Source organism: Phasianus colchicus, chromosome 8 (assembly GCF_987193195.1).
Source record: "Phasianus colchicus chromosome 8, bPhaCol1.hap1.1, whole genome shotgun sequence".
Taxonomy (NCBI): Eukaryota; Metazoa; Chordata; class Aves; order Galliformes; family Phasianidae; genus Phasianus; species Phasianus colchicus.
In genome coordinates, this window is record NC_143443.1 from 21366249 (window position 1) to 21393601 (window position 27353).

The following is a 27353-nucleotide window of genomic DNA, read 5'->3' on the forward strand; positions in this document are numbered from 1 at the left end:
GATACATTTTGACTGTAACAGACAAGTAATGAACATATTTCTGATTCTGTGGAATCTTGAGTGCTGGGGAGAAGATAGCTCTGTGACAAATGCTTGTTCTGTAAACAGCATTTGGGGTGCTTGCTTTAAGACAGAACAACAAAACATCCATGCTCTGTCTTTCCTGTCCCATTCTCACAACTCAGCCTTGCTGTCAGGAGTTTTTATGCAGCATCTGTTTCTGAATTAATAAATACATAAATAAAGCACATGTTCTTAAGAACAGTTAGTAAAATACGCTTTTTTTTTTTTGCACTTTCACTGAAAAGTTTAAAGAACACTAATAAAACAAGTTTCTCCTTGTCCCTAATATCTCTTGGTCCTTCTGCTATAGTTTTAGTTCTCATTAATTCAGTAACTATTTAAGGCAGATCAACATGGGACTTCCAATTATTGTTGAGTTTGTTCTGTATCTGACACTGGACTAGTTATGCCTCAACAAACCTGTGAAAATGTTTTTGAGTAAGATCTATTTTAGCAGAAGACAAGGGAATGCAGGCTCGCTTCTATTTTTGTCATGATTCTAATATAGGAAACGGCTTTCAAAGCCCCTGCCAGTTGCCCTGAATGTCTGTCTGAAAGTGCTAAACAACAGTCAATCCCAACTGTTCCAGATTTATTTATAACTAACTTCTTAGTTATCAATCAGGACTGCAGCATTATGCATCCTGCATTCCTGTCTTTGAGATTCTCTCAAGAGTTGTGCTAAGCTCGGTTGGTGGAATGTACATGACTTACTGTGCTTCTGTATTGGTGGCATCTGCATAAAACACCAGGAGTCAGAAGCCAAGTTTGAACACACGTTGTATTTTTTTCAAATCTTCTGCATCTCTTTTAAAGATAAAGAATCTCCTCTTGCGAGGTTATTATGGAATCATTGAAAGAAGCACTGCAATAAAATGCCTCTATTTCTGTTTTTCCATAGAGGCTCCTTTAGAATTAAAACACAGTATTTATTTGTTTAAACTTGTTTTAGTTTAGGCTGTTCTCATTTATTATCTGGCACTTATTTAAAAAAAAATTCAATGAAATGGAAAGAGATGCTTGAAGTTATGCTTTTGCACAACATTCAGTGACATCCAGCTGTCAAATAGTCATGATTTCAGATGTTTTCTCCCTTTTTTTCCAACCTCTTTCCTTCCATGTCACATTATTAACCTGTAGAATTTCTGACAATTTCAGTATGATTATTTCAGATGGAAAATCTGTCCAAAATAAAAATAATAATAATAAAAAAAAGACAGACGATGTCTGGACTGTGGGAATGCGGTGGGATGATGTGGAGGCTAATCTTTGTTCACACGTTAATAAAACTGATCTCTGAGGCTTCTCCCACCTACTTGTCCGTGCCTGACTAGCAGTAATACTGAACCCTGCTCTTTCTGAAAAGAGGCAGTCGCCTCCAGATGGACTTTAGTGGCCTTTTGATGGATAGGCTTTTTTATTACCCCTTTATTTCTGTAGGTCAGGTCAAATGACTATGCCTAGACTTAGAATGAAAGTTGCTTTTTTGTTTGCTTTGATAAGCATTCAGTTACAGGCTTGAAGCAGATAGAATCATACCATTGGGTCAGCATAGTCGGCTGAGTTTCACATTGGGGCAGTTTCATCGGGGATTACTACCTTCTACATGCAGGTGATGTCATCCCTTACAGTTCTGAGCATACTGATGTAGACTTTCCACATCTATATTAATTGTTCAAGAAAAATGCTGTGCCTTATTCATAATAGAATGAATTTGTGAAATGGGTGCAACACTGATGCAGTAGATGAATTCCATATAGTTGCTTTATATTAGGAGGACTGTCTTGATATCCTTAGGACTAGGAACAAAAGGCTGCAGGAGCTATTAGCCATGACCAAGCTGATCAGGCATGAAATCTGAAAGATTAAAATAAAACTACAGTCTAATGACTTTTTTCCCCTCCTCCCTTTATCTGGTGCTTTATCTGGTTAGTTTGGTGGGTAAGTCAGACTGCAAGCCATATTAGCTAATTTATTAGCTGATGTGGTTGATTAGCTTAGGTGCAGTGTCACATAAGCTGCTTTCAGGGCTGAGGTTCAGAAACATTGCCACAGTGCTGAGCTTGAACAAAGAATGTTTTCCTGGATTTTGGCATCCTGAGAATGGTGATGCTACTGGCCCAGTACAGCCACTGTCTTTGCTTAAACACATCAATTAAGTGCTGGGCCTGGTGAACGTAGACCAGTTTTGTGTGACATACACTGAACTGCAGTCTCCAGCACAGTGAGTTACACAAGCCTTATTGCAATCTGATTTTGGACGTGGGAGGACTACAGATCAACAAGGATGTGCCTGTATTGTACTACTAGGGCGTGCTGTGTACTATGCCATGCAGGTTTTCCTGTTTTGCAGGTATTTTAGGTCTTTGTTACATATACTGAATCTTACCTGACATGATAACACTGAGCATGTGTTTGAGAAAGAGATCTGGCTGGATCAGTGGTTAAATTTTGGTTATTACCACAACAAAACCAAAATTATCTGGAAGATCAAAACAGCCCTTACAGGAAACACCAATGAGTTTGGCATTCAGATTGCCTAGAGAATGCTGGTGGTACCCAGCTGTTTTGTCACTGAAAGCACAGATTATTGCACTTGGGCAAGAGAAGTTGATAACAGCTGACAATGTGGATAAGAGGCTGCTATTTCTAGTTGTGAGCATCTGCATTATTGCCTCAACGTTTCTTTTTACCTCTCCTATGTATTGTAAAGCTTAGCACCGTGTTTTTATGTTGGTGTCATCCATGAGGTGAATTTAATGCCTTACTTCTGAATAAGGCCAATTCATTACCGCTGTCTGAAAAGTCTTTGGATTATTTCCTTTGGCATCTGTTTGGATGCGTTAGTAACAGAACTGGCAAAACGTATAAATGCCATGTGTTGGTCTCGGGAAGCAGATGCCCAGTTGTAATGTGTTTACTTGGCTTTCACCACAGAATTTTGGGAACTGAATGTGGCTTGTGATTAAGTATTTTCTGAGTACCTATGAGATGTTGAGAAATAATTAAATATGCACATAAGTAAGTTATCAAATGTAGTTACACATTTCCATGACAGTTTATTTCACTTCTGGCAAAATCCAGGTAATTCAATTTGTACTTGATTAAAATATGAAGGCTTTCTGATTTACTTACTGGTCTGCTGAGTTAAGCAATGTTTATGCTAACTACAGTCAATTTTTTTCCTACTTCTTTTATTAAACAGATGGTGTCAACTGTTTCAAAAACATTCTCCTTTTAGTTTTTTCAATACGTTGCTAGCTTTAAAACAACTCCTTTAGGGAAAAAAAAAAAAGCTTTTACTGATTTATTTTTCTTTGATACTACGATTTTTCTAGCGCTCACTGAAACATATATAACATTTTACAAGGAAAAGAATTACTGATTTTTTTTCTGTTTCTTTCCTTGTAAGAGGAAAGATGTTGTAGAGCAAGAAAATGAGGTGGGACAGAACTTGAAGACAGGATGCATTTGGAATGGAGGAATGCATTGACATGGTTGATTAAGACGTGTGGTACAACAGTTTGATCCTCTTGTATTTTCCCTGTTTTTCAGTTATTTATTTGGTTACAAATAGACACATTGTACTTACTGCTTACAGGGCACACAGAGATGAGCAAGATCTCAGGAAGAAAAGAATACTATATAGGAAGTTGCGTAAAGCATCACTGGGAAATGATTGCTTTTGTTTAAAACCACTGGTGCGGCAGACTTGTTTGAGCATTTCTGATGGTCTCCAAGGTAAACTAGTTGGGAACGCTGTCATTGGCAGTTGTCTGACCTTTGTTGTGTGACCAAGATCCCTTTGTGTAGTTAATTCCTCTGCCAGTGCAGTAGAGATGGTAGTTTCCACAAGAGCAGCAGCAATGAATAGTTACAAGGATAAAGTATGGTGCCATAATTCTAACTTCATCAGCTAGATTCAGAAATGGTTTGTCTGAGTACAGTGCTATGTTGTATAGTTTCAGTATTTCAGAGATGCTGTGGATGCCCATCCCTGGAGGTGCTCATGGCTGGGTTGGATCGGTGCTCCAGGCCCTGATCTGGTGGGTGGCACCCAGCCAGCAGCAGGGGGTTGGAACTGTGGATGGTTTCCAACCCATCATTCTGTGATTTTTTTATTTTTTATTTTTTTCAGTTAGTTTGGTCTAGATGATCTAATATCATACTACTGAAGTACAGCATAGAGTGCCTGGCCAGTTTTCATATCTTACAAGCTGAAGCTGGAGATTATAACATTTTCTAGAATGGGAACTTAAGTTCCTTATCCAAAAACACATTATATGGCAAGTAGCAATGAAAGCTCTTTTTAAAACTTTGTGTATGTTCCCACACAGAAGCACATAAGATCAGTCCTTTAACAACTGATCTCTCAGGCTGTGTACATAATTTGGAGGCCCTGTGCCTTCCAACAGCAGGAAAGCATGATCCCAAAGCAATGCAATTCACAACGTGTGTGGTAGCAACATGCAGCACATACTAATTTGCTATTTAAGATTGTTTTTAGTGTAGAAGTTGCTTCTAGATTTTCAATTAATTTTGTTTAAGCCTTCCTTTTTAAAGATCTTCATGCTACTTCCTATCCAGTGCTTGATGAGTCTTGGTGGTGAAGAAATAATGATTGTAAAATATCTGTCTGATAACTGGCACAGCAGTCTCAAAGAGCGTTCAAGAAGCTGCTTCATGTAAGAGAATGTCTGTCCCTAGAGCAGTGCCATTCGCTGTTTCTGAGAGTAAACAAGAATCTGATGAAGCAAAATACAGTTATTTTTGTGCAATCAAACCTAGGCAGGGCAAATCGCATTCTGAGGTGGCTTTGCAAGATTAGTCTCTACCAGCTTTCATACAACAACCAGCTTTTGCCTCAACAACAAATGCTATTTCTTTTAGAATTGCAGCCTAATTCAGCTTAGTATCTTCTGTACCTTTAGACTTTTCATGGGTACATCTGGGTGCTCTCTTTTCTGGTGGTATAGAGGTAACTGACTTCAATTTTTGAATATATCAGGCAGCTAATGTTAATAGAGCCATACTTGTGGTCATGGGCTTTAAATCTTAATGTCCGTAAAGATGATATTAAAGAGAAAGGAGGTGCTCTACTTACCTTCTTAATAGTTGAAGATGTATCATTACTTTTCCAGTTCAGGGACAGGGCAAGGGTGGAGAGGAGATGCAGATCCTCTTCAGGAGAAAGCTTTGTGTTTTGTGAAACAAGCACATGGAGCTTGATGACTGACTGCACCATTTCCTAAATAAGAGCACTGAGTTGTACGCCCTTAGGAGCATGCATCTTTGTCATTTTTGTGGATGATAGATGTTACTGTGATATATGGTATAGTAATAAAGCATCCAAGTATATTACACTATTTAAATCAGACTGAGTTGCTGAGCAGCTTACACATCACGTGGCTCATTCAGGAGGGCTGGCATGCATTTTCACTATTTGTAGTGACTACACAGTGTTGGTATGGGGAAGAAAATATGAGTTCTGATTGTGAATTTTCTTACAGATCACATATTTTAAATTTAAATGGATATTTAGCTAAAATTAAGTTATACTAAGTAATTTTATATAGCTATACTGAAATTTTGCATTGGATAATGGCTAAAAGATTCCTAAGCAGACTGAAAAATGAGTTCCCTTCAAGAGGGACTTCACGGTCCAACTAGGAAAGAAAATGCTAGTGATTCTATCTGAATGACTGCCTGGTCACAGTATCTAGCCAAATTCGTGGATTTCTTCATTTTTGATTGGTCTGTGGCAGGTTCTGGTTGCAATAGTAGTCAAATAACTCTGTTCTGCAACCTAAAACCACCAGGATGGATTCTACCAGGAAACCAATGTACAAAATATCTCAGTATGGAAAAGATAACTTGGAAAGAAACATGCAGGAGAGAGTGAAGGAGTCTGAAATTCCCCTGAGGGGAAATGGCATAATTGAGATTGTTTTTTTTTTCCTTAGTCACCCTAAACACTACATTTTTCATGTTACATTTTTAAACAAATGCAAAAGGCCCAATAATATTAAAGAAAAAAAGTGCTACTTGCAGCGTATTTTCTCCTTCAAACTCATAGAAAAGATACATCAGGGTAATTTAGTTACATTGTGCAGCTTCTCTAGATTCATGCTGCTCACAGAGGACAGTACTGAAGTGTCCATTCTAAATATTCAGAATGCAATTGTAATCACTTTCTATGTCACCTCTATGAATTGTAGAAAACAGGTTACGGAAAATACCAGAAAGAGTGTGGAATAAGCTTATTCTTTCATACACACTTATAATGAAAGGTCGCTCACCTTTAAGTCATGTTAGCAAAGAGTTTAGCATAAAAACTTCCAATACGAAGTCAGTCTGAAGTTTGTATACTGTCAAACATCTGTTCTCTCCTGAAATAGCACAAAAGGTAGCATTTCTCTTTCTTACTTTGCATAGTTTTCAAATCAGAAAGCATGCACATTTGTGAAACTTTATGCATTACGTTGCTATTTTTCTAAATACTTTCTTGTGCAAATGTTACTGTTGTGTCAACTGCGTGTCAGAGCGTGTGCACAACACCAGTTCTCAACCTTTCCCAGCACATTCATGATGTAATGAGGGAGGAGAGACATTTGACATTGACACACAATCTTTATTTTTATCTAAAGCAAAGGTCAGTAAAGCCCTTCTTAATTGAAGTCTCCCAGAAATAACCATTGATCCTACTTTAGAACATACATACTTGTCAAAAATAGATTTTGGATCCAACAAAATTTTAGATCACTAAAGGACATTAAATGTGGAGTTTCGGAGGGTTTTCTAGCCAGTACTTGAAAGTCTTCAATGATTAAGGCACTAAAAAGATTTAAGGCAGCAATAACAGAACAAAGAAGTTGAAAGTATTACTTGCTATGTGAACATACTGAAGTATAGAAAAAGGGCTTTTGTGTCAGTTAATTCTAAGAAAGAAGCAGCCTGCTTTTGTAAATGAAAGCAGCTAAACATTTGTCTGATTCTCGTAAACTGTGTCTAAAACCACATCGATTTTACTGATTTACTAGTCTGCTTTTTTTTTTTCCATAAAGTGTTTTTCTCCCATAAAATCTAAATTCTTTTTTTTTTTTTTTTTTTTGCCTTTTCTGTTGTTTTATAAACGGGAACATATGGGTTAATCTGTGTTATGGGCTCCAGGATACAATCAGTTTTTTCAAATAGTGAGATTGAGGTCTCGATAATACTAGCTTGTGCTTTGCTAATAGCTTGTGCAGCATCTGTTGCTAATAATATAGGAACCATCAAATTCTTTCAAATTGTTGAGAAAAGTTGAAGGGGATCATTGGTGAGGACCAGCCCTGCAGTAGGTTCACTTTTTCTGGAAGCAGTAATCCAAAAGTAATTATTACTCTTCCTGCGCCCCTTGGTAAGTTGTGATCATTTCATGAGTTACAAATCTGTGCTGCCTTAGAAATTCCTGTAAGCAACAATTTATAGTATCCTGTTCCTAGAATCACCGTAGTGATGCCCACCATCCTACCCCTACAGTAAGTATACAGTAATTACAGATCAGTGCTGTATCATCTGAAAACACGCACCAACAATTTTTCAAAGGGAATGAACCCTATTTTTATTCTCCTGAATCAGAGGTTAAGGTTGGAAATAGGAATTCACCACGTGTTGGAAGATGGTATTCAGGAGAGGATCTGCTTTGCTCTGGTTTCAAAAGCTAGGAGCAGCAGAGAGCCGTTCTCTCACATGTCCCACTGCTGTGTTTGGCAGCAAAATCGCCCCAGTCTGGGGATCTATGATGTCTGTGGATAACACTATCTCAGTATAATCACTGCTCTGTTACATCACAGTGGAGGCTGCGCAGTTTTCATTTAATAAGTGAAAATCATCGTGGTTTAGAGGATTTGGTAAATCCCATGATATTTCTTGTAAAATGTACCATTCTGATCTCCCTGAAAACTGCATGCTAAGTAGAAATGAAAATTGGAGAGAGAAATTTGTTCAACCAAAATGACTTAGATGAGTTTTGGAAAAGCTTTCTGTCATTGAGGCCTTCAAGGCATGTCTCTTCTATACAGCCAACACAGATGAGAGACTTGAGCAACCAGAGCTTAAAAACACATGAGAGTGAACATTCAAACCAGTTATTATTAACCTGCAACTCACAGAAATTGACATAATGACTTCTTGTGATTAAACCTAGTGCTGAAGCAATGTTGCCAGCAATGGAAACCTTTTTGTTAAGGGAAACTGCTGACAGCACATCTTCTTTGGAAAGAACTAAAATACCAAGTAATTGCAAATTTGATGTTTTTAAATTATCTTTATTTTAGTTAAGCTGTAAAAATGAAACAAAAAGAACCTTCCAAAACCACTTACTACAAAATTATTTCACAAAATGTGTAAGATTAGATTGGTTAAAATGCCTTAAAATGCTGATACATAAAAGATGTTCTGAATGCTGCAAGGAAGAGATCTTTCTTACTCTAAGCTGAAACTGCTCAATTCTTTACACTGTTCTGTCCAAAAGGAAACAATAAAATTTTTCTCTTAGTAGTTTTTTGGTGAAGTGCTGAATTAACCTGCATGGTATGTTCAAATAATGCTAATTAAGTTGAAGTACTTTAAACTGGAGAGACATGGACTTTAAAATGATCTAAAATGTCCTCTGAATGTAAACTGTCATGTCTTTTTTTTTTTTTCTGCTCTGACTGCTTGATGTGCTGTGCATACACAGTGTCCTTTACGTTGTCCATTTATACCACTCCCTTGATCTGTAGCTTTGGTGTTTTCAAACTATTTGCAGATATCGCAGCAGAAACCATCTGGATAGCAGATTGGGGAAAAATTCTAGCAGTAAATTCCACATGCAGCCCTTAAACTATCAAATGCTTCAGCACAGTACTAGGATTTTTTTTTACCTAGTTCATCCTCATGGATAAATGATGGTGCCAGTTCTGTATATGTGCAGAAAAAAACGAAGCAGAAGGGATGGTTTTCAGATATGGATGATCAGTGGTTTTAATTGCAAGAAACTTGTTAGGAAAAATCTTAAACAGTAAAGATGTTTTTTCCTTTTGGATGAATGATGACAAGCTGTTCTGGCTGGATTAGAGTCAGTAGAGTGGAGCGACCCTGTAAGACAACAGAAGGTCTTCTCTAAGATTTTGGCTTCCTAAGAACATTCCTACTGCAGTGAAAGGTATTGGTCTTAGGGTGGATTCCTTGAGGTAAAGGATGGAGAACATAGCCTGTCTGAACAATTGTCTTTCCTGGTTTCCCCCACCTCAGAACTATCAAGTCCAGCATCTGCACTCCGTCTTAAAAAGGGTTTTGCAATTTCAGTTATTCTACAGAGAGGGTTACAAAGTCATGGTGAAGTGCAAGCTGTGTGTCTGCACATAGGACTGTTGGAATCACACGCATGGGAGAATGTCTTGCTGGCTTCTTGGTCTACGTAAATGACGGCAGGTGCTTTTTGTTTGAAGATCTTTGAGAGAAGCTCTATATCATTTGTGAGTGTTTTGTGCACCATAGCTGTAGAAAGTTTCCTTTCTTCTTTAAAAATAAAACTTAAAAAAACATAATTTAAAAGGTACTAAGTTGTAAGATCCAATATCAAAAATTTTTAACTAAAAATAACTGGCTTCAGCTAAAAAGCAGTCTGGTTGTTTGGGTCTCTGTCTTCTGCCATGAAAACTGTATGCCATGAATTTATTTTACCTTCTGCTGAGCTAAGGAATAGAAGGTGAAATCAAGCAGACTACTGACATTATTTATCTAGAGTTTTTCTATATTAATATTGCAGAGTAGAATCTGAAATTGGCTTATTGACAAACAAGGATAACTGGGCTTTCCCATAGATTTGAAGACTGGTTTATTTTCAGCCATCTGCTCAGAGCAGCAGCAGCAGACCTGAGCTCTGTGGAGATGAAAAAGAGCAGCAGTGGTTTAATACTGCAACCTGAAATTGACAAATTCACTTCTGAATTTAGTTGTGCTTTTCTGTGTGTTGATGCATGCAAATGCCTGCTATTCATGCTGCTGACCCAGTAAACTTCACAGAGATAGCTCTTGCCTCATCAAAAATTTAGTCTTTGTCATATAATTAATTCATGTGACTACTATCATAACTATAATAAAGTGACTTGTATGATATAGCCTTTTTTTATACCCTTTGATTCTGATTTAGAGCTGCTATGCTTTCATAAGTCTGAAGTTTTAAAATGGTGGTGACCTTTGAAAGAGGAGACAAGCATACAAATTTGCTCTTGCAATGTTTTACACAGTGTGGAAGTAAAATGCCACATAAAAGGAGGGGCTTCAATTCCCTTTCAGAATATTTGCCATGAGTTTATTGTTGTTTTTTTTTTTTAAAGGAGGGCGTGCATTTCAAAGTTTCTTCAGAAAATGTGGGGAGAAGTGTCTTTAAGTGTCTTTACTACAGGAAAAATTGAGATGGATCTGGATATTAATGTTTTCCCATAAACTGTAAAGAAACTGTAGGTAGCAATGACCAGCAAATCCCTTCTGCTTCTTGACATGTTTTAGAGGTGAAAGGAAATCACTACCTGTGTTACTCACTGCATCAATATTGAAATGCTGTTCTCTCCATTAAGCAGTGAAGAGGAAACACTAGGGCCCCTTTCCCTGGTCCTCATGGAGCAAATGGATGTGCTGTGAGGTTTTTTTTCTTTGTTTTTGTTTTTGGTGTTTTTTTTTTTCATTTACACTGAAGATGTGGAGAAGATGTGGGCAAAAACTTTTCCATAATACTTATGACAGTGTAGGAAATAACTATTTTTCTATGTGGGGTATGTTAAGATCACTAGCAGTGAAGGTAAAATGTTTACCTTTCACTCTGTCGGTAACCTCAGTGATATGGCCTATTTGATAGTAAAACTGGGATTATGAAGACATGCAGTTCATTTCACAGAGGTTACTGATCCAGAATCTGTTCTCATTAAACCCTCCCATATGATCTGCTTGATACACATCTTGTCTTCCATTTAGCTATGTAACCTTCATTTAATTACTATACAGATTCAGGGTTCAGTTTTTTTCACAGCTGTGGAACTGAGGATATGGAGAACATACCTTTAATTAAAAGCAAACAAAAAGTACTCCAAACTGTGATTTTAATGTGGCACGTGGAGAATTTATTTACCAGATTACTCAGACTCAATCTAGTACTCGTGGGGAAAACCAACACCATAAACCAAATAGGAGTCTGGCTGTAACATGCTAAAATGTTCACATTTCTTACCTTAAGCTTTTTTAGAAAAAAGAATCAGCTGACAGCGTCATACACTTCTATTTAAAATTAGACTGCCTAAAAGAAATCTCTGCGGCCCTGACTAATACATAATTTCACTCTTCTGCAGTAGCTAAGTGAGATTACAGTCATTTCTATTTTAAGGTTTCTTAAGTATTTAAAGCCTTTGATGTCGTCCTGAAAATCCAGTCATGTCACTGCAACGTTTAAAAGAAAATCTGTGGGTTTTTTTTTAACACCCTGGCTTTTTATTTTTCAAAAATGAGTTTCATTTTTAATAGTCCTTTCATCTTTGGATTTAGCAATGTGTTTTATTCATGGTCAAAGCATCCTCTAGCAAGATTACTAGTGGTGACTTTGAGCAATGACTCTCTGTCATCACCTTAACTGATTTGGAAGTTAGTTTGTACTGATTCTAAATATTCCTTTACTGTGGGCTTTTAAAACAAATCTATTCAAAAGCTGTAGTACATGCAACTGCAATGCAATTCAAATACTTTTTTTTTAAATCCAGAAAGAAAAATGAAAAAATGCTATTTATCTTCCATGAAAAAATTATATCCATTTAAGCTACTTTTTGAGGCAGCCATCTCAACCATATAAAAATGAAGGCACAGATATTAAATTAGAATATTAATTTTCTTTGCAAGTTTAAGTCCATATTATTTTTTCCTTATTAATATTACATATTGAAATATGTAAGAGATCATAGGTGAATGATAGATTTTTATTGTCATGTTGGATTCTATAAAACATCAGAAAAGACGCTGCCTAAACTTTCAAAAGATAGAATGAAAGAAAATGTGCCTCAGAAGTAGTTCAACTTTTTTCAAGTGTTTTTTTCATTGTGCATATGAGATAAATACATGTGAATATGCAAAGACTGTTCTGATTTGCTATACCGTATGCAAAGAGAGAGTCCTCCTCTTTATATTCCCCTATTGGTCTCTCCTCACTGTCCAAAATCATGTTATAAAACTGAGAACATGAGCCCCTTTGAATATAAATACCTGATTTTTTCAAGTGGGCTGAGTTTGGGCAATCAGGTACTTGATCTCAGGTACAGAGGAAAATGAATCGATTAAATGCAGACCTCTGCCAAAGATACATATTCAAATACTCTTTGATCTTGTATAGAGCTCTTCATTATATATGATTTTCTTTATTTGCCAAGTAGCTATGATTCTAGTAGCCAGAAATAAGTTAATCTTGCCAGCTTTGTATTGGAAAATGGAGCTCATGGTTTATGCAACTGATATACTGCCGTTCTTAAGTACAAGAAGTTAAAACATTTACGAATTATTTCTTGTAGATAGAAATTGAGCATAAAGTGGTAAGCTTGTGTTAATATGAAGAGATGAAATGAACTCACTAGTTGAAATCTCTGAGAAAAACTTCTGACGGGATTCAGTCCCCTCTAGAGCACGAGTGAGACATCTCCACAGCTACTCTGTTAGCACCTTTCTAAAACATTCCTGTACCATGAAGTAAAAAGACTGTTCAGACAACCGTAGTGAAACAAAAAAACCAAACCCTACTGTGTTTTAAGAAAACTGATGCACAGAGGAATGTGCTGAAGCACATGATGCTGAGGCATCTGAAGAAGCTTTCAGCATTTGCTAAATAATTCATGTTTTTGGATTAATATATTTTTGTTTTGGAAACTAATGTTCTTATTAATTCTATCTCACCCACTGTCTTTGTAGAATAAGTTTCCTTTAAACCTTGAAGTCATTAGAATTGCTAATTCTAAATGTTAGAAGTTAACTGGCCAAGAAGCAGAGTTTTTGGGGGGATGAGGCTCATTTCTCATTGAAGTAGAAATAGGGATAAAAATATTCAGAAAAACAGAATACAATATCTGAAGTAGATGTTTTGAGTTTTATAAAGTTATAGCCAAACTTTGCAGTTAAACACAGCTGACAGGAAAAGATAATTAATAAAAACTAAGAATAAGTTACAGTTTAGATTGCTCTCTTCTTTAAATGATGAATGAAGTTACTGAAAATGCTGTTTTCTTCCTATTAGGAAAACCCCATTAAATTCTATCAAGTGTGAAGTAATTTCTTTTTTGCAATGTCAGTTTTAGCACGTGTATTTTTCCACTTTCATTGTTTTTATAATGCAATCTGAACTCAAATTGCATCTTCTGCCACAAAGTTCACTTCAAATGTTCCCTTTGTCCAGGGAGGCACACGCACGCCTGTATGAACAAGCAGATGTAGGCAGAGGCACTGTGGAGGCTCAGTCATCAGTATTAGCAATCATTACACGTTTCTTGAAAATAAGAAAAAATACTTCCAATTTTGGCAGGTGTCTTTCTTGCCCTTATTAGTTACTTTTAATTTCTCTGTAATCTCTGTTAATCCTGAGTATGCAAAGTCCTTAAATAACAGGAACAGACGTGCAGTCACCAAATTCTTAAGTAATGCTGAACACTCTGCATATGTACTTTGCCAGTCCAGCCTGCTTGCTTCTCTAGATTAACAAAACGTTGCTGCTGTAATCTCCTTACCTGACTGACTTCAGAGAGCCTACAGGGACTCCTTAGCAGGCAGGCCAATGTGTTCCAGTCACAGAAGTCCAGAAACATGAGTTGTTAGCTTACTAAAGTTCACAGCTGCTGTTGGCCTCAGGTTAGAAAACAGAATTTGTACTAATTTTTATTACCCTTGTAATCAAGCAGCCAAAATTAGGCTAACTTTATCTAGCTTGAGATTTTTATGATCATGCGATTCAGTGTATCCAAAAAAATGTCAATTCCATCTACTACTGGTGTAACTTTTTACTATGACCCAGAAAACCTTGGAAAAGTTCCCTAGGAGAAAGAAGCATTACAAGCTGTTTTCCGCATTTTTGCTAAGTGATTAAACCAAAAAACACATTTACCGATTTTGATTTTGACTTCATGCTAAAGAAACTTCAGAAATTTTGCTGGTTTAAGATTATAAAAGTCTGAAATAGATGAAGTTTTGTTGCTAACACTTTTTTTGATGCCTCTGAAAATAGCCAGTCATAGAAGTCAGGCAGAACTGGAGATGACAGGGAAAGAGGTGATTTGGCAGATAATACTCCACAGAGGAAAATGCTTTTGCAGTGTCTTATTCATTTTTCTTTTCTAATAAATCAGAGTTGTGCAGTATATATTTAAACAGACATACCAAATAATATTCACTCAAAACAGCAAAGTTTTAGGGTAAGTTACAACTATTTTAATAGCAAACAAGCTGTGTAAAGCTATACCAAAAGTTGTCATAATGTAAATGCGGAGTACCATTGGGTGGCTGCTTAGTTGAGTCTTAAGCAGATGAAGTCTTGCAGTCCTTCCTTAAACTCCAGCTGCTTCTAATTGCTGCAGATTTTTTGAAAAGAGGTAGCCTGTAAGACATGCAGCTGCCAAATCAGAAAGGTCAAAGCCAACATGTTCACATTCAGTGACAAAAACAATTTGTGCTGATTATGGAGCAAAAGAGCACGCATGATAGAAAGCCCTTTTCAGTGTGGCAGCTGTGTTCAGCCTAGCGGCCGATCTTTAAATGGCTCTGCTCCCTATAGCATGTGCTGTGTTGGTTCGCTTCTGAGGTGGCACAACAAGATTGCTTGGGTCAAATCTTTAAAACTGATGAAAGCTTTATTGATAGCTGCATTCAGAAGAGCACTGAATGCCATGCACACTTAGTTTCACCGTCTAATTTTAAGTCCTAAAATTTGGAATCACTTGGGAGCCATTTTTGTTGGACTTTCTTCTTCCTTTTGAATTCTTGTATTCAAATATAAATAACAGCAAGTCTTTTGACTCATCATAAAATGCAACAAATGTCATTCTTTTTCACTCTGGCTTGTTTTCAGGTAAGCATTTTTTTTCTTTTTTTTTTTTCCTGATTAAGTAGTGCACATAGAAACACTTAAACCCTTGCAGAGTTTAAATGAGCAGCTATTTAAAGATTTACTTTGTACTTTGTGAAGTTTGTCTCATTTCTTGATGTACTCTGCTGAAGTTAACTTTTGACTTCAGTGTGTCACAGTGTCTTATTAACAGCATGTTTGTGATTTGTAAGGTAAAGCACTGATCTCTCCTTGGGTGATAACCTTCCTTTGGAATGACTGTGTTTTTGAATGTTCTCAGTATTTCATAACTTCAGACTTCAGAATTTTAAAATGCTTACAAAAAGATGTAGAAATTTGTTCCAGGTAAGTGATGTAAAATCTCATCTGACAGTACACAGTCCAGGTATTTTGCTTCGAAATAATTTGTACTTACAAAGCAAACGTGTAGTATAACCATAATTTATATTTTTATGGTGTTAACATCTCTGTCCTGAACTGGCTATATATCTGTTTATGCTTTTTCGACCCTTTTTTCTAATATTTATTCTTTGTCTATAATAACCAGGAATTCTATACTTCCACTGTGAGATCATAAGCACTGACACCAGCACGTATCCATTGGCTGGATAATAAGGATAAGAACCCCTTAGTTACCAGCCTGTATTCTCTCTCAAATCATTAAATAAAGAAACAGACATTGTCATATCCTGAAAGCATTCTCTTTTCCATTCTGAAATCGATACTGCATGAGAGTCTGATATATTAGGTGAATTTAAATTTATGAAAATAAACTAAGAACTTTGAGTTACGTGTAATTCTTATATTTTATTCGTTTGGTGGGTTGCTTTCTTTATTTAAAAAAAAAAGTGTTTTATAAATTAACCTGTTCTTTTCCACTTTTATCCTTTCCAAGGTTATGCCTTCCTGTTGTTCCAGGAAGAAAGCTCTGTACAAGCTCTGATAGACGCCTGTCTGGAAGAAGATGGGAAACTTTACCTGTGTGTATCAAGTCCCACAATCAAGGATAAACCAGTAAGTAGCTTATGCCATGACACCTATGCTGGCTGCTAACCCATTTGCTGTTACTCTTTTCAGCTAAATAAATAAATAACTACTTACTGTTAATTGACTTGTCCATTTCCTGCTGCTGCCCTTGATGTTACATTGAATTGACTTTCTGTATCAGTGTAACACAGTTTTAACATTTGCTTCTTTCTGATAAATGTCACATTCAATTAACTTTTATATTTGGTACTTCTGGTGTCTCAAAGGAATATGCATCCTTTTACAAAGTTAGTTATAAAACAATTAGATTCAGCATTTTTCACTCCACATTATTTGAAAGAAAGCTTTATGCAATGAAATGAAAAATTTAACTATCTTCTCTTCTTTTCCTCCATTAAATACCAGGTAATTTCAAATATCCCCTGTAATCCATTATTTTTCTTAATCATTATTTGTCCTGAATGCAATTACCCAGACATTTATAACTTAGGTATGTCCAATTTATCATATATAAACTGAAGGGTAACAGAAGTAATGCAGAAAGCTAGGGTAGAACATATGGTATCTTGTTTCTATTGTTAACATTTCTAATACCCTTCAAAGCTAGTCTTTTTCATGGCTATGGACACATACAGATTAAATAGAAACTACAAATAAATATAATTAGATAAAAAAAAATATGTTGCCTTCTTAAAATGCTATTAAAAAGCTTACACAGATAAATGAACAATCTAATATTACAGCACAGTCAGTGTGTGCATGTACTAACATTGACAAGCAGATACGAACAGCTTTATATCCAAATGACTTGAGAGCATTTTCTCTCTACATAGTTTGAAGATTTCTGCTCAGCTGGTTAACAGAAGTGGGCAACTGCACTTTCAAAATAAACTCTTTTTGTATTTCAAGCACAGAAATTTCTCTCTTTCCATTTATCAGTGCTTAAAAATGTGTGGTTCCTTCACTGTGAAGTCCAAACTCCATTGGTAATTATGTACAGGTGATAAAATGTTCTGGAAGTCCTTTCACAGATTGCTTGTTATAAATGGCAGTTGGGGGGCAGGGAACTAATGAGGTAGTGAGTTTGCTAGGATGAAAAATTTAACTCAAGCCTGGCCTCTAGAGGTGATAAATTAATTGTCCACCTCCTCTCAAACACTTAGATAAGCTATGTTCTTGGTGTTTTGGTGCTCACACCACTGATTCACAGCTTTTACTGAATTATATTGTTAATTAGAGTATGATTTAGTAACTCTTTCTTTATTTTGAGTTGTCAACTTCTTCTACTAACAATAATCTCTAATTCCCTTTACAGGTGCAAATTCGACCTTGGAACCTAAGTGACAGTGACTTTGTGATGGATGGGTCTCAGCCTTTGGACCCAAGAAAAACTATTTTTGTTGGAGGAGTTCCACGGCCCCTCCGAGCTGGTGAGTTAAAGGAAAAATGCTGGGCATGTAACAGAGTTTTCAGATTAAGCAGAAAACATTAAAGGTAGAAAAGATGTACAGCATGTGTAAAAGAAACAGCAGAAAATATATCCTGTATTTTCTCAAGATCACAGCTCACTTTCTAAGTCAGTTAATTTCTTTTTGTCTACAAAATACAAAACCTGAATTTTTTATCTTCTAGATAGATTGCTGATTTGGATAATAAATAGAAACAGTTTTCCTCAAATTTGCATGATATACAGAAACTGGCTGATTTTCTGTATATATCCACCATCTTAACCCTGATTTGCTTGCTGAGATGCAGATGAGTTTCCCTGCCCTTTGACTAGAATACAAACTTCTCCAAGCTCCTTTCCAACTCTTTAATTTCTCCCTTTCTGATCCCAAACTCTAACTTTCCTGTGGAGCTATGGATAAGGCCTCAGCTTGTGTTCAGAAGATTTCTCCCTGTCCGTTTCTCTTGTAGCCCCATTCTGTACTGAAGGCTACTTTCCAGACCCACTCCTAGCCCCCTGCAACTGTAACTCCTTGCTTTCTCTTTCTTCCAAGCCCACTCTTATCCATAATTCTTCTGGGAAGCTGTATGCAAGATCCTCAGTCATTGATTGCTCTCAGAAAGATTTCTCCTAGCCCAGGTTTCTGGCAGCTTCCATTTTCCTCACCATCTTAAAATAAGGCATAATTGTAAGAGAGGATAATTATGTAACTGATAACAATTAAACACCACCTCACTTCTAATGATAGCATTTCACAAAACTGTATGTCATTTGGCCTTTCATAGATTGTTAATGCGTTACATTTGAAAACGGGTAGTTACGTTCTCCAAAGCAGACAGTGAGTTTCCAGCTCTCGTTTGCAACTTTCAAGGTCTCATTCAGACACTTTATGTAAGATATCTGAACACTGCGTGGTTTCCTCCTCCTGGAATCATGTATATTCTTTGCCTGTCGGCAAGAATAACTTGCTGAAATTATTTAAAATGCTTTTAAAAGCTCTTGTTTATTCCAGACAGTTACTTTCTGAGATCATTACCTAAATAATGGTTACAAATCGCAGGAAAGCAAAAGAATATTTTGGTCTGTATGTCCTGGAGGTAGTTTCCCCTTACTGTTTGGAGTATGAATTTGATATAGTTTGGTGAAATGGGTTGGACATTTGTTTGCTTGTTGCAAATGGACAAATTAGCATTTGGTCTTTTGACAATGTGACACTTGTTTATACAAATGCATGTTTAAATAATTAAACACATTCAGTTTAATAATTGGCTATATTCTACACGTAGGTGACAAGTTTTGTGAGAATTTCAATGGTTTAAATATAATAACCTTTTCCCTTCATCTCAGATTTCTAAATTTTAGCTTGCTACCAAAGAGTTTTCACATGTTGGAATTAAAAAAAAATAAATCATTGACTTGGCAGGTCCCAATACCTTGCTTTGAGGGTTTGTCCTTCATCCATCAAATTTGTTTCACTATCAGCTTATAGAGAGAGAATGGCTCAGCAACCACATGTCTTCACACACTTTACATGCCTCTTCTCCATTTCCTTCAGCTCTTTATCTTCCCCTTCTTTCTGTATGTTTCCTTAGCCATTCACTCACGCTGTCTTCTGAGTGATGTTTATAACTTTCTTTTGAGTTGTTTATGTCAGGAAAAACAGCAAACCATTTTAAAAGACCCCAAATCAAGTTAATAGTCTAGAAATATAACAAATTAAAATTCATCCTAAATGTTGGCATGTGTTAAATATAACTTCTGGTGTTTCACCAAATTTTGTTTCATACATGAAATACTTCCTTAATGTCTTTTCAGACGTGTAGGCTAAAAGAGCAGATTCTAAATGAAGGAGTATATTGAAGTGACCTTATATTTAAACTAGTGTTAGCAATCCTTGCTGGTGTTGGGATAAACCCTGAGTACTTAATCTCAAACATCACAGTTTCAATTTGCAATATGATAAATTCTAGAAAAGTTGATCTGATTCCTACTCTCACAGGGTGCGTTCTTTCTACAATTCAATCACAGCAAGTTTCATTTTTAGTCTTTTTCTTTATATTTTACTGTAAGTTATATAGAGTTGTTTCAAGCTGTTTAAAACCAACGTGTAGGTTTGCAATTTTAGACTTTGGACACAGGCATACTAAGGCATACAAATACCACTACTTTTTAATCCAGCAAATCAAACAAAACTGTTATTTATGTTGAATCTATATTTTTAAATTGCCTTCTTGCAGTTGAATTGGCAATGATTATGGACCGTTTATACGGAGGTGTCTGCTATGCTGGCATTGATACAGACCCAGAGTTGAAGTACCCAAAAGGTGCTGGCAGAGTGGCTTTCTCTAATCAGCAGAGCTATATTGCTGCTATCAGTGCTCGCTTTGTCCAGCTCCAACACAATGACATTGATAAACGGGTAAGTAAAATGGTATGAAATGATCGTTACTAAGAGACTAAAAACATCCTTACACTAATACTGTGTAGAAAACTGTTCTTTGGTGTATAATTTTTAATTATTTAGACTATAGTGGAAAAAGTAGACTTTAAAAATCTCAAGTAACAATTTTAACACTGAAACCAGAAAATAGTTGATGGTAAACTCAGTTTAGTCTCAGCTTTTTTGTTTTGAATTCTAAAGGTCAAGCACAGTAGAATTAACCCACCTTCTTTTGAGCTTTAGATGTTTGCTTCTTATGCATCCAGAGATTTTATTTCTGGCTGTCCATGTGGCTTCTGGCTACTTGTATCATTTATGGCAGTTCTGTAGTTACTTTTTCTCTCCACAATGTATGTCTAGCCTTAAAATTCCCCAAATGCAGGTATTGTTGTAGGACTAATAGATAATGACGACCTCAAAATATTGAGTATTATTTAACCAAAAAGAGATGCCAAAAAATGCTTGATGAGTAAATGGGAGGGGAAAAAAACGAGGTGTTTGCTGCCTTTTATTTTTTTTCTCAGTCTATGAGTTCTAAGGGTTTTCCAAGTAGAGGATGAAATTAATGTCTTTACTAAATTCTGAGTTGAAGACATTAAATGAAAAAATTACTTAATTTCCAGATCTTATATCTTCAGACTTTTTATTTTCATCTCTTGATTACATGTACAAACAGCACCCAGGCTTTTGAGGACTTAGCCTTTAAAATTATTCAAAAGAACACGTAACGTGCAGTGCTGGTATGTATAACAATAGGGATGGCTGTTTTTCTACCTAATTATTATGAATTGTTTATTAAGAATCAGCTTGATGTGTCCTGAGCATGTCCGTTATATGCAGTCTGTAGTTAAAAGCACACCTGCAGAGCACACTCCAAACTGGTTTTAGTTTCTCTTTAAAAATCTGGACTATTTTTTTGTTGTTGTCAGATTAGATGAAGTCATAGTTACATCTCCTCAAACCAGTTTTGTGATGCTAGTGCATGTTGTGATTTTATCTAAGATGAGGCTGTTCCTTAGTCTTTTTTGTTCACTGAATTGTTACAATTTCTACTGGGAGTCTAATGAAATGAATTTAGGAGGGTTAAATCTTTTGAGGTTTATGTATTACTTGTGCTTGAAAACCTGTTTTCTTCCTAAGCTTTAAGATACATCCACAAATAATGCTAGTTGGTAGTAGTTTTCAACAACCAGTACTCATTCCAGATGGTTGATGGAGAATTAAACTTGCTTCATTATCTTTTATTTGTTTTTAGTGTAGATTTATCCTTGAGTTTAAAGAAGCAGTAATTCATTTAATTCTGTCCTCAAATTTTTATCCCCAGTAGACTAAAAACTCTGAATTGTACAGTGCCCGTTCTTAAAACTATTCCACTAGCAATGGAAATAAGAAAGAAGTGAGAGAGTCTATTTCAGACCTTCACAATTCACATTTTGGAAATGTGAGTAGGTGGAGATCTAGAGATATGCTGGACATTGGTCCTTTTTTCTTTCTTCCAATTTCATTTGAGACAATAGCACGGTTTCTGATATGCAGGCATCTTCAGTGTCATACAAGCAGCACAGTGTAATTAAAAAAAAAAAACAAAAACAAAAAAAAACCCTGTTCTATCAGTAGCACAAGCCATAAATATCACTTGCCGTATAAGCTTTACTTCAAATGAGTAGCATTTGTTGATAAATTGAAGTAAAATTCACCATAAGTATTTCTGTGCAAGTTCCTTGTTTTTCAACTTACTGCTTTGTTCTGTGTCTAATATTGTAATCATTTAAGAGTAGTTACTGTGGTCAAATTTCCTATGCAGTAAAACACTTTGTTACAGCAAAATTATTTACTAAGTATGCATATCTCATCTTTTTCTAAGTCTTTTTTTAAATGTAGCTAACTAAACTTAAACGCTTTATCAATAGCATCACAGAGACATAAGAATTACACGTGCACAAACTACTGATTACTCCAGAAGAAATAAACAGTCAATTGAAATGTTATTTAAATTTAAATGCCATGATTCAGAGGAACAGAAACAGGAGAGAACTCGCATGCTGTCAGCTCCTGTAGCAGCATTATGGCAGTGCGTGGTCATACACCAAATGCTGCTGTGGTTGGCACAGGTGCTTTACAAGACAACAACAACATCCCTGTCCTCGGATGTTTACAACTGAGACTAGGACAAAAGTCCACTGCTCCAGCCTATTTGTAATTGATTGCAAGGCCGCAGTTACAACAACTTTGAAATCTTACCATGTTTCTAGAGCTAAATACAAAAGTTAGACAGTGATTTTTGCAAGCATAAGGCAGAGTGTTTAACACTAGTGCATTTAATTTTGTTTAACATGAATCATTTCTTCATCTGTTAGTTTGGTTCTGCATTTTTGCAGTTCACAAAAAGCAACCAACACCAAAAAAAAAAAAAACTCCTCTGAAGCTCATCAGACTCTCAACTCTGAAGTTTAGAAATACAAGTTTGTTTTTATCAGTCAGTTTCCTTCATATGTGCCGCTTGCTCTGCCTCGTAGCAACTAACGGTATTCACACGGCTGGAAGCTTCCTAGCTGCAAAATCCTCAGTGCACTATTTTTGCCATACTTTGATCTTAATACTGTTCTAAGAAATGTTGAATAGCTATCTAAGTACAGTCTATCTAAGTACAATCCTTGAGATTTTCTGACAAGTAATCTGGTTAGTATGAAAAATCTAACTGCCGAGCCCTTTGGGTTAATCCAGCATCAGTTGGAAACCTTCAACAGAGTCAAAAGAACTGAAATATTGTTCCTTCTATTCATACTTAGGAAAACTGTGTAATCTACTTACAGTTATTTCTGTCTCTCGATGCAGGTGGAAGTGAAGCCATATGTGCTGGATGATCAGATGTGTGACGAATGCCAAGGCACTCGCTGTGGTGGAAAATTTGCTCCGTTCTTTTGTGCCAATGTTACCTGTTTGCAGTATTACTGTGAATACTGCTGGGCAAGCATACACTCTCGTGCTGGGCGAGAGTTCCACAAACCACTGGTAAAGGAGGGAGGTGACCGACCCCGCCACGTGCCGTTCCGCTGGAGCTGAACCCCAGGCCTCCCCCAGCAACAAGTACTGGAGTAGATAAAATCGAGGGAAAAAGAGAGCGCTGCCTCAGGGCTTAGTGTTCTGGAAATTTGTGCATTCGTCCTCGACTTTAATGAAGATATGGGTCTTTTTATTACTATTATTATTATTTACAGTCACATTACTGAACTCAGTGTCCAGTATAATACAAACCGGCAGAGTGTAACTGTACTGATTTTGCACTTTGATTCACACAAACATCTGCTTGGTACCTTAATTTCCTACACAAGACTTGTCACTAGTGACATTATGTAGACTGCCATTCTCATCAGCCTTCACTGGGTTGATGTGTATGTGATGAAGATTTTTTTATTATAATTATAGTTATTTTTATTTTTAAACTGGAGCATGCACTTATTTTCAGAAATTTAGACTTGCCCCTAGCAGATGACTTACCAAAGGTAATATTCACAAGTAGGTGGCAGATGTAGCAAAAACTTAAACAGATATTCAGCAATCGTTAGTTTGGGTCATTTAGCATAGTAATAACCCTTAAAGAAAATAAGCCTTTAGTTGCTCTCCATTTTTGACTTGTAAGGATGATACCTCATAAGCTGGATCAGACTTTTTTTTTTCTTTTGTTTTGCTGAGGGTTTTTCTTTCTTTTTTTTTTTTTTTTTTTGTTAGTCTTTTAGTGTTATGTAAATGTATGCTGCAATAGCTTTTGCTGCTATTAAAATGGTATTACTAATACCATAATACTCTATTCAGGCTAGGGTATCAATTAAAAAATGAATATGTGATTAAAATAGTGATGGCTGCTGAAAGGAGATCAGTATAGCATACAGAAAAGCTTCCAAGGAAGGTCAATATTTTTTGACTGCATGTTTACTTAATCAGGTTGCTGCATGCAATAAATTTTATATATGTCTAATATAAAACCTGCCCACAATGCACAAATTACGAGTCTACTTAGGTGACAAAATATTGAGTAACAAAGAAAAAGAAAAAAATGGATTACTGACTGGAGGAAGGCATGCCTCAGTAAATGTAATGCTTCTGAAATTAGGATCAGCCCATTACAGAATGACCTATACTACAACAAATATAAAAACTAGCTGTAGGATATTCATAAAACAAATTTGTGGATGGTAGATGAAGTACTTTGCGGTGCTCTGTTATATATCGTGCAATTTATTTTATATAGTAAGGTGATTATGTCTAGTACTGTGATCAAACTTAACTGTTAAAGCCTCTGTATCCGACATTAACACACTCTTGACAGTTCATAACAGGTACATAAACAGAAATGAGCTCTTAGTTACAATCTCTCTCCTAATGCTTGCACCAGTTATGTAGTTGCAGACTTTGTCCAGAAAACCAAAGAGCTCATACTAGCATACATACACTACCAATTAGATAGTCTGTCAACCTAATGAACTAGGCACATTTAAGAAAGTTAGAAAAAGAAGTGGTGCTAAAGAAATGTCTGCATATAAAAGTAACATGAGATGTCTGCTCTGTGGATGTGGCGTTATCTCTCTAATCCCTGGATGTATCCTGTGAAGCTTGAACACAATTAAGACCTGCTAACACAGTGGACATTTTTTTAGCATGAACTATGGGGCTGCAGATAGCATATAAATATAAACACACTTGGTATACTAATGATTGTGAGAATGTGTACACTATTTTTTTTCTTTTTTTTCCTTTGTTTTTGCAGTTCTGGGGACAATCTGACTGGATATGACACCGCATAGTAGATTTAAATGTTCTGGGTTTTGTTTGTCGTGATGTCCTCGTTTGTGTCTAATTTAGTAAGCTGTTTTTCCCAGTGTTTAGTTGCAAGTATTGGCTTTGAAAGGAACTTTTCTGTTTTTGAAGAAAAAAAAAAGAAAAAATAGTTTTTTACTGGTTTAAAATGCTAATTATAATTATCCCTTTTGAGGTTACTTCTGGGCATTTTTGTGATATTGCTTTTCCCAGCCCAGGTGTCTTTTCTGTTTTTTTTTCATCTGTACAAGACATTTTGTTATGCACTACTTTTTGTATCTAGACAGTTTTCAACAGTTGGCTGATGATTTTTTTTAAAGAAAAAGGCATGCTTTCTGACTGACATGATCTTTTGCAATACCTCAATTTTGAAATATAGGAAAGAAAATGATATTTTCTAAGTAAGTTTATTCAGAAAAATATATATTAATTTAATTCTGCAAGAAAAATGATTTAACAGATGGGTAACTTTATTTTTTTCATGCTTATTTGAGTTTTTTTGAAAATGAAGAAGTTAGAGCTTTATAACTGTAATATTAAAGATCATAGCTAACCTACAGAAATCTACCTAATTATGTGAACGAAGTAAACCCTTTTGAAGAAATACCCCTCTTTCATGTACAAACATACCCCCGGAGAGTGTGAGAGAGAGAGAAAGAGAGAAAGAGTGAGAGAAAGAGAGAAGCTGGAAGATGTACAATACAGCGTAACGTTGGGTTAAAACTAAAAACAAAATTATCGTGAAAAACAGCTGTAAACAAACTCCATTTGGTGCTGAAAGTTGTGAATAGAAGATGGAAAAAATATTTTCCCTTAATTTGTATATTTATAATCAAGTGTGATTATGCACGACTGACCAGAATTGTGAGAGTTCTTCTGTTTGTATTTTTTTAAAGAGAACTTTTTTTAGTTTATTAAATTATAACATGCTCCCTTTTGTTTTGTAAATGAATGTGCCCCTGAGTTGTTAATATGTTATTATTAAAAGAGGGTCCTTCAAAAAAAAAAGTTATTTTTTAAAATACGGAGTTCTGAACTGCAACTTGACTAAGAAGCCCCTGGGTACAACAGGTCCTATTGTGGCCTTTTCTGATGTGAGACTTGAACTAGTTGATTTTTTGAAGGCTAACCTAACCTCGACTATTTGTTGTTATGTGCAATACTGTTTGTACTGTTTGTATAAAAAAAAAAAAGAAAAATGAAAAGAAAAAAGGCATAAATCTTTATTGCAGATTTATTTTCATTGCAGACTTTAGACATTGTGATTCACTAAAATCATTTTTCTACTGTCAAATATGTACCTTTTCTTCATGCTGGTATTTTTTCAATAGTAATGTAGCCTTTGTACTGAGACAAATTTTCATTGTTATTTTTAGAAAGATTTTTTGCTAAGAAAAAAATTAAACATATTTACATATTTTTCATTTTTATTTCGTATTTTCTTTAAGGAGTGCTTTCTCAACCATTAATATAGTTGTTTCTGGGAGAGACTTTCATATCTGGTCAATGTCATTAATATTATTTTGTATTTTTACTTGGAATAAATTAATTTTATGATGCTAATTCTTTAAAAGTTTATTTTTTTCATTTTCAGTTATTTTTGAAGCTAAAATCTTTGTAATATTGTTACTAAAGTGTCTAGTTTTTTGAAATGCAAAGCTTTATGTATTAACTTGCTGATGTGGTTTACAATAGTGTGGCAATGATGAAACGGTTGGTTATGTAAAGCGATTGGAAAATTGTAACAAAGAATTGGGCAATAAAATGACAGAATGAAGCAGAAAAAATGTGATATTTTGAAAAGCCTTTTCCTTTATCAAAATGATTTAGGGAGATAATAGGGATGTCACAGTACCAGTTCGCTGTCTAGATTTATACACCACCAGTGTTGATTCAATACGACTGCCGTTACAGATAACTAAATCTATTGAAATGATGGGTTTTTGACCCTGCCCATTCAGCATAATGCTCCATTACTTTTCTTGTCATTAACTTTTCAAAACTCTTTCGATAGTCTTAGACTGAATCTCCTAAAATATATATCCTTCATTGTACTTTTGCCACCCTGTTATTTATTTATTTATGAACTAAAATGACCCTTTCCTGTACAACTTCCTTCTTGCATACATTTATCAGTGGCAGCATGGAGCAGACTGTAGGTACCCACATCATTTTCTAATGAAGTTACCACACAGTGTTGGTAGCTGCCTAGTTAATGCAGAATAACGTATGTCCATTTCCTGGTAGCAATGCAGTAACCCATTTTGCCACCTTGTCTGAACATTAGTTCAGCTTCTTTGTCTTTCTCTGTTCTTCTCTGACTCTCCTGTGTCTTTGTCCTTTTTTTCCTTTTGTATTGGCAATACCAAATGCAACATCAAAACATCTGTCACTTCACCTCCATTTAAATCACCTTTGTTTTCCTATGCAGCCAGGAGAAACCCCTTCCTGATGCCAGTGACTGTTCTGTCACCTAAACCAATCCAGACTGAAAC

General features: G+C 35.8%; 1 protein-coding gene and 1 long non-coding RNA gene across 9 annotated transcripts in view; one reads left to right on the top strand and one right to left on the bottom strand.

The window, feature by feature from the left end:
• CPEB3 (cytoplasmic polyadenylation element binding protein 3) overlaps positions 1–26057 on the top strand; it is an 85775-nt gene extending 59718 nt beyond the window's left edge. For all 8 annotated transcript variants that reach the window (XM_090145260.1, XM_031597722.2, XM_090145262.1 and 5 more), the window contains exons 7-10: positions 16065–16183; positions 17472–17586; positions 19841–20022; positions 22879–26057. In XM_090145260.1, the coding sequence (XP_090001386.1) occupies positions 16065–16183; positions 17472–17586; positions 19841–20022; positions 22879–23106 (644 nt within the window). In that variant the 3' untranslated portion in view covers positions 23107–26057. The remainder of the gene's footprint in view (positions 1–16064; positions 16184–17471; positions 17587–19840; positions 20023–22878) is intronic.
• Positions 4068–14870, bottom strand: LOC149917068 (uncharacterized). The gene is made up of 3 exons (XR_016468815.1): positions 13839–14870; positions 12696–12798; positions 4068–9970 (listed from the first exon to the last, which is right to left on the bottom strand). It is a non-coding gene; the product is annotated as an uncharacterized LOC149917068 (long non-coding RNA).
• Positions 26058–27353: the final 1296 nt, after the last annotated feature.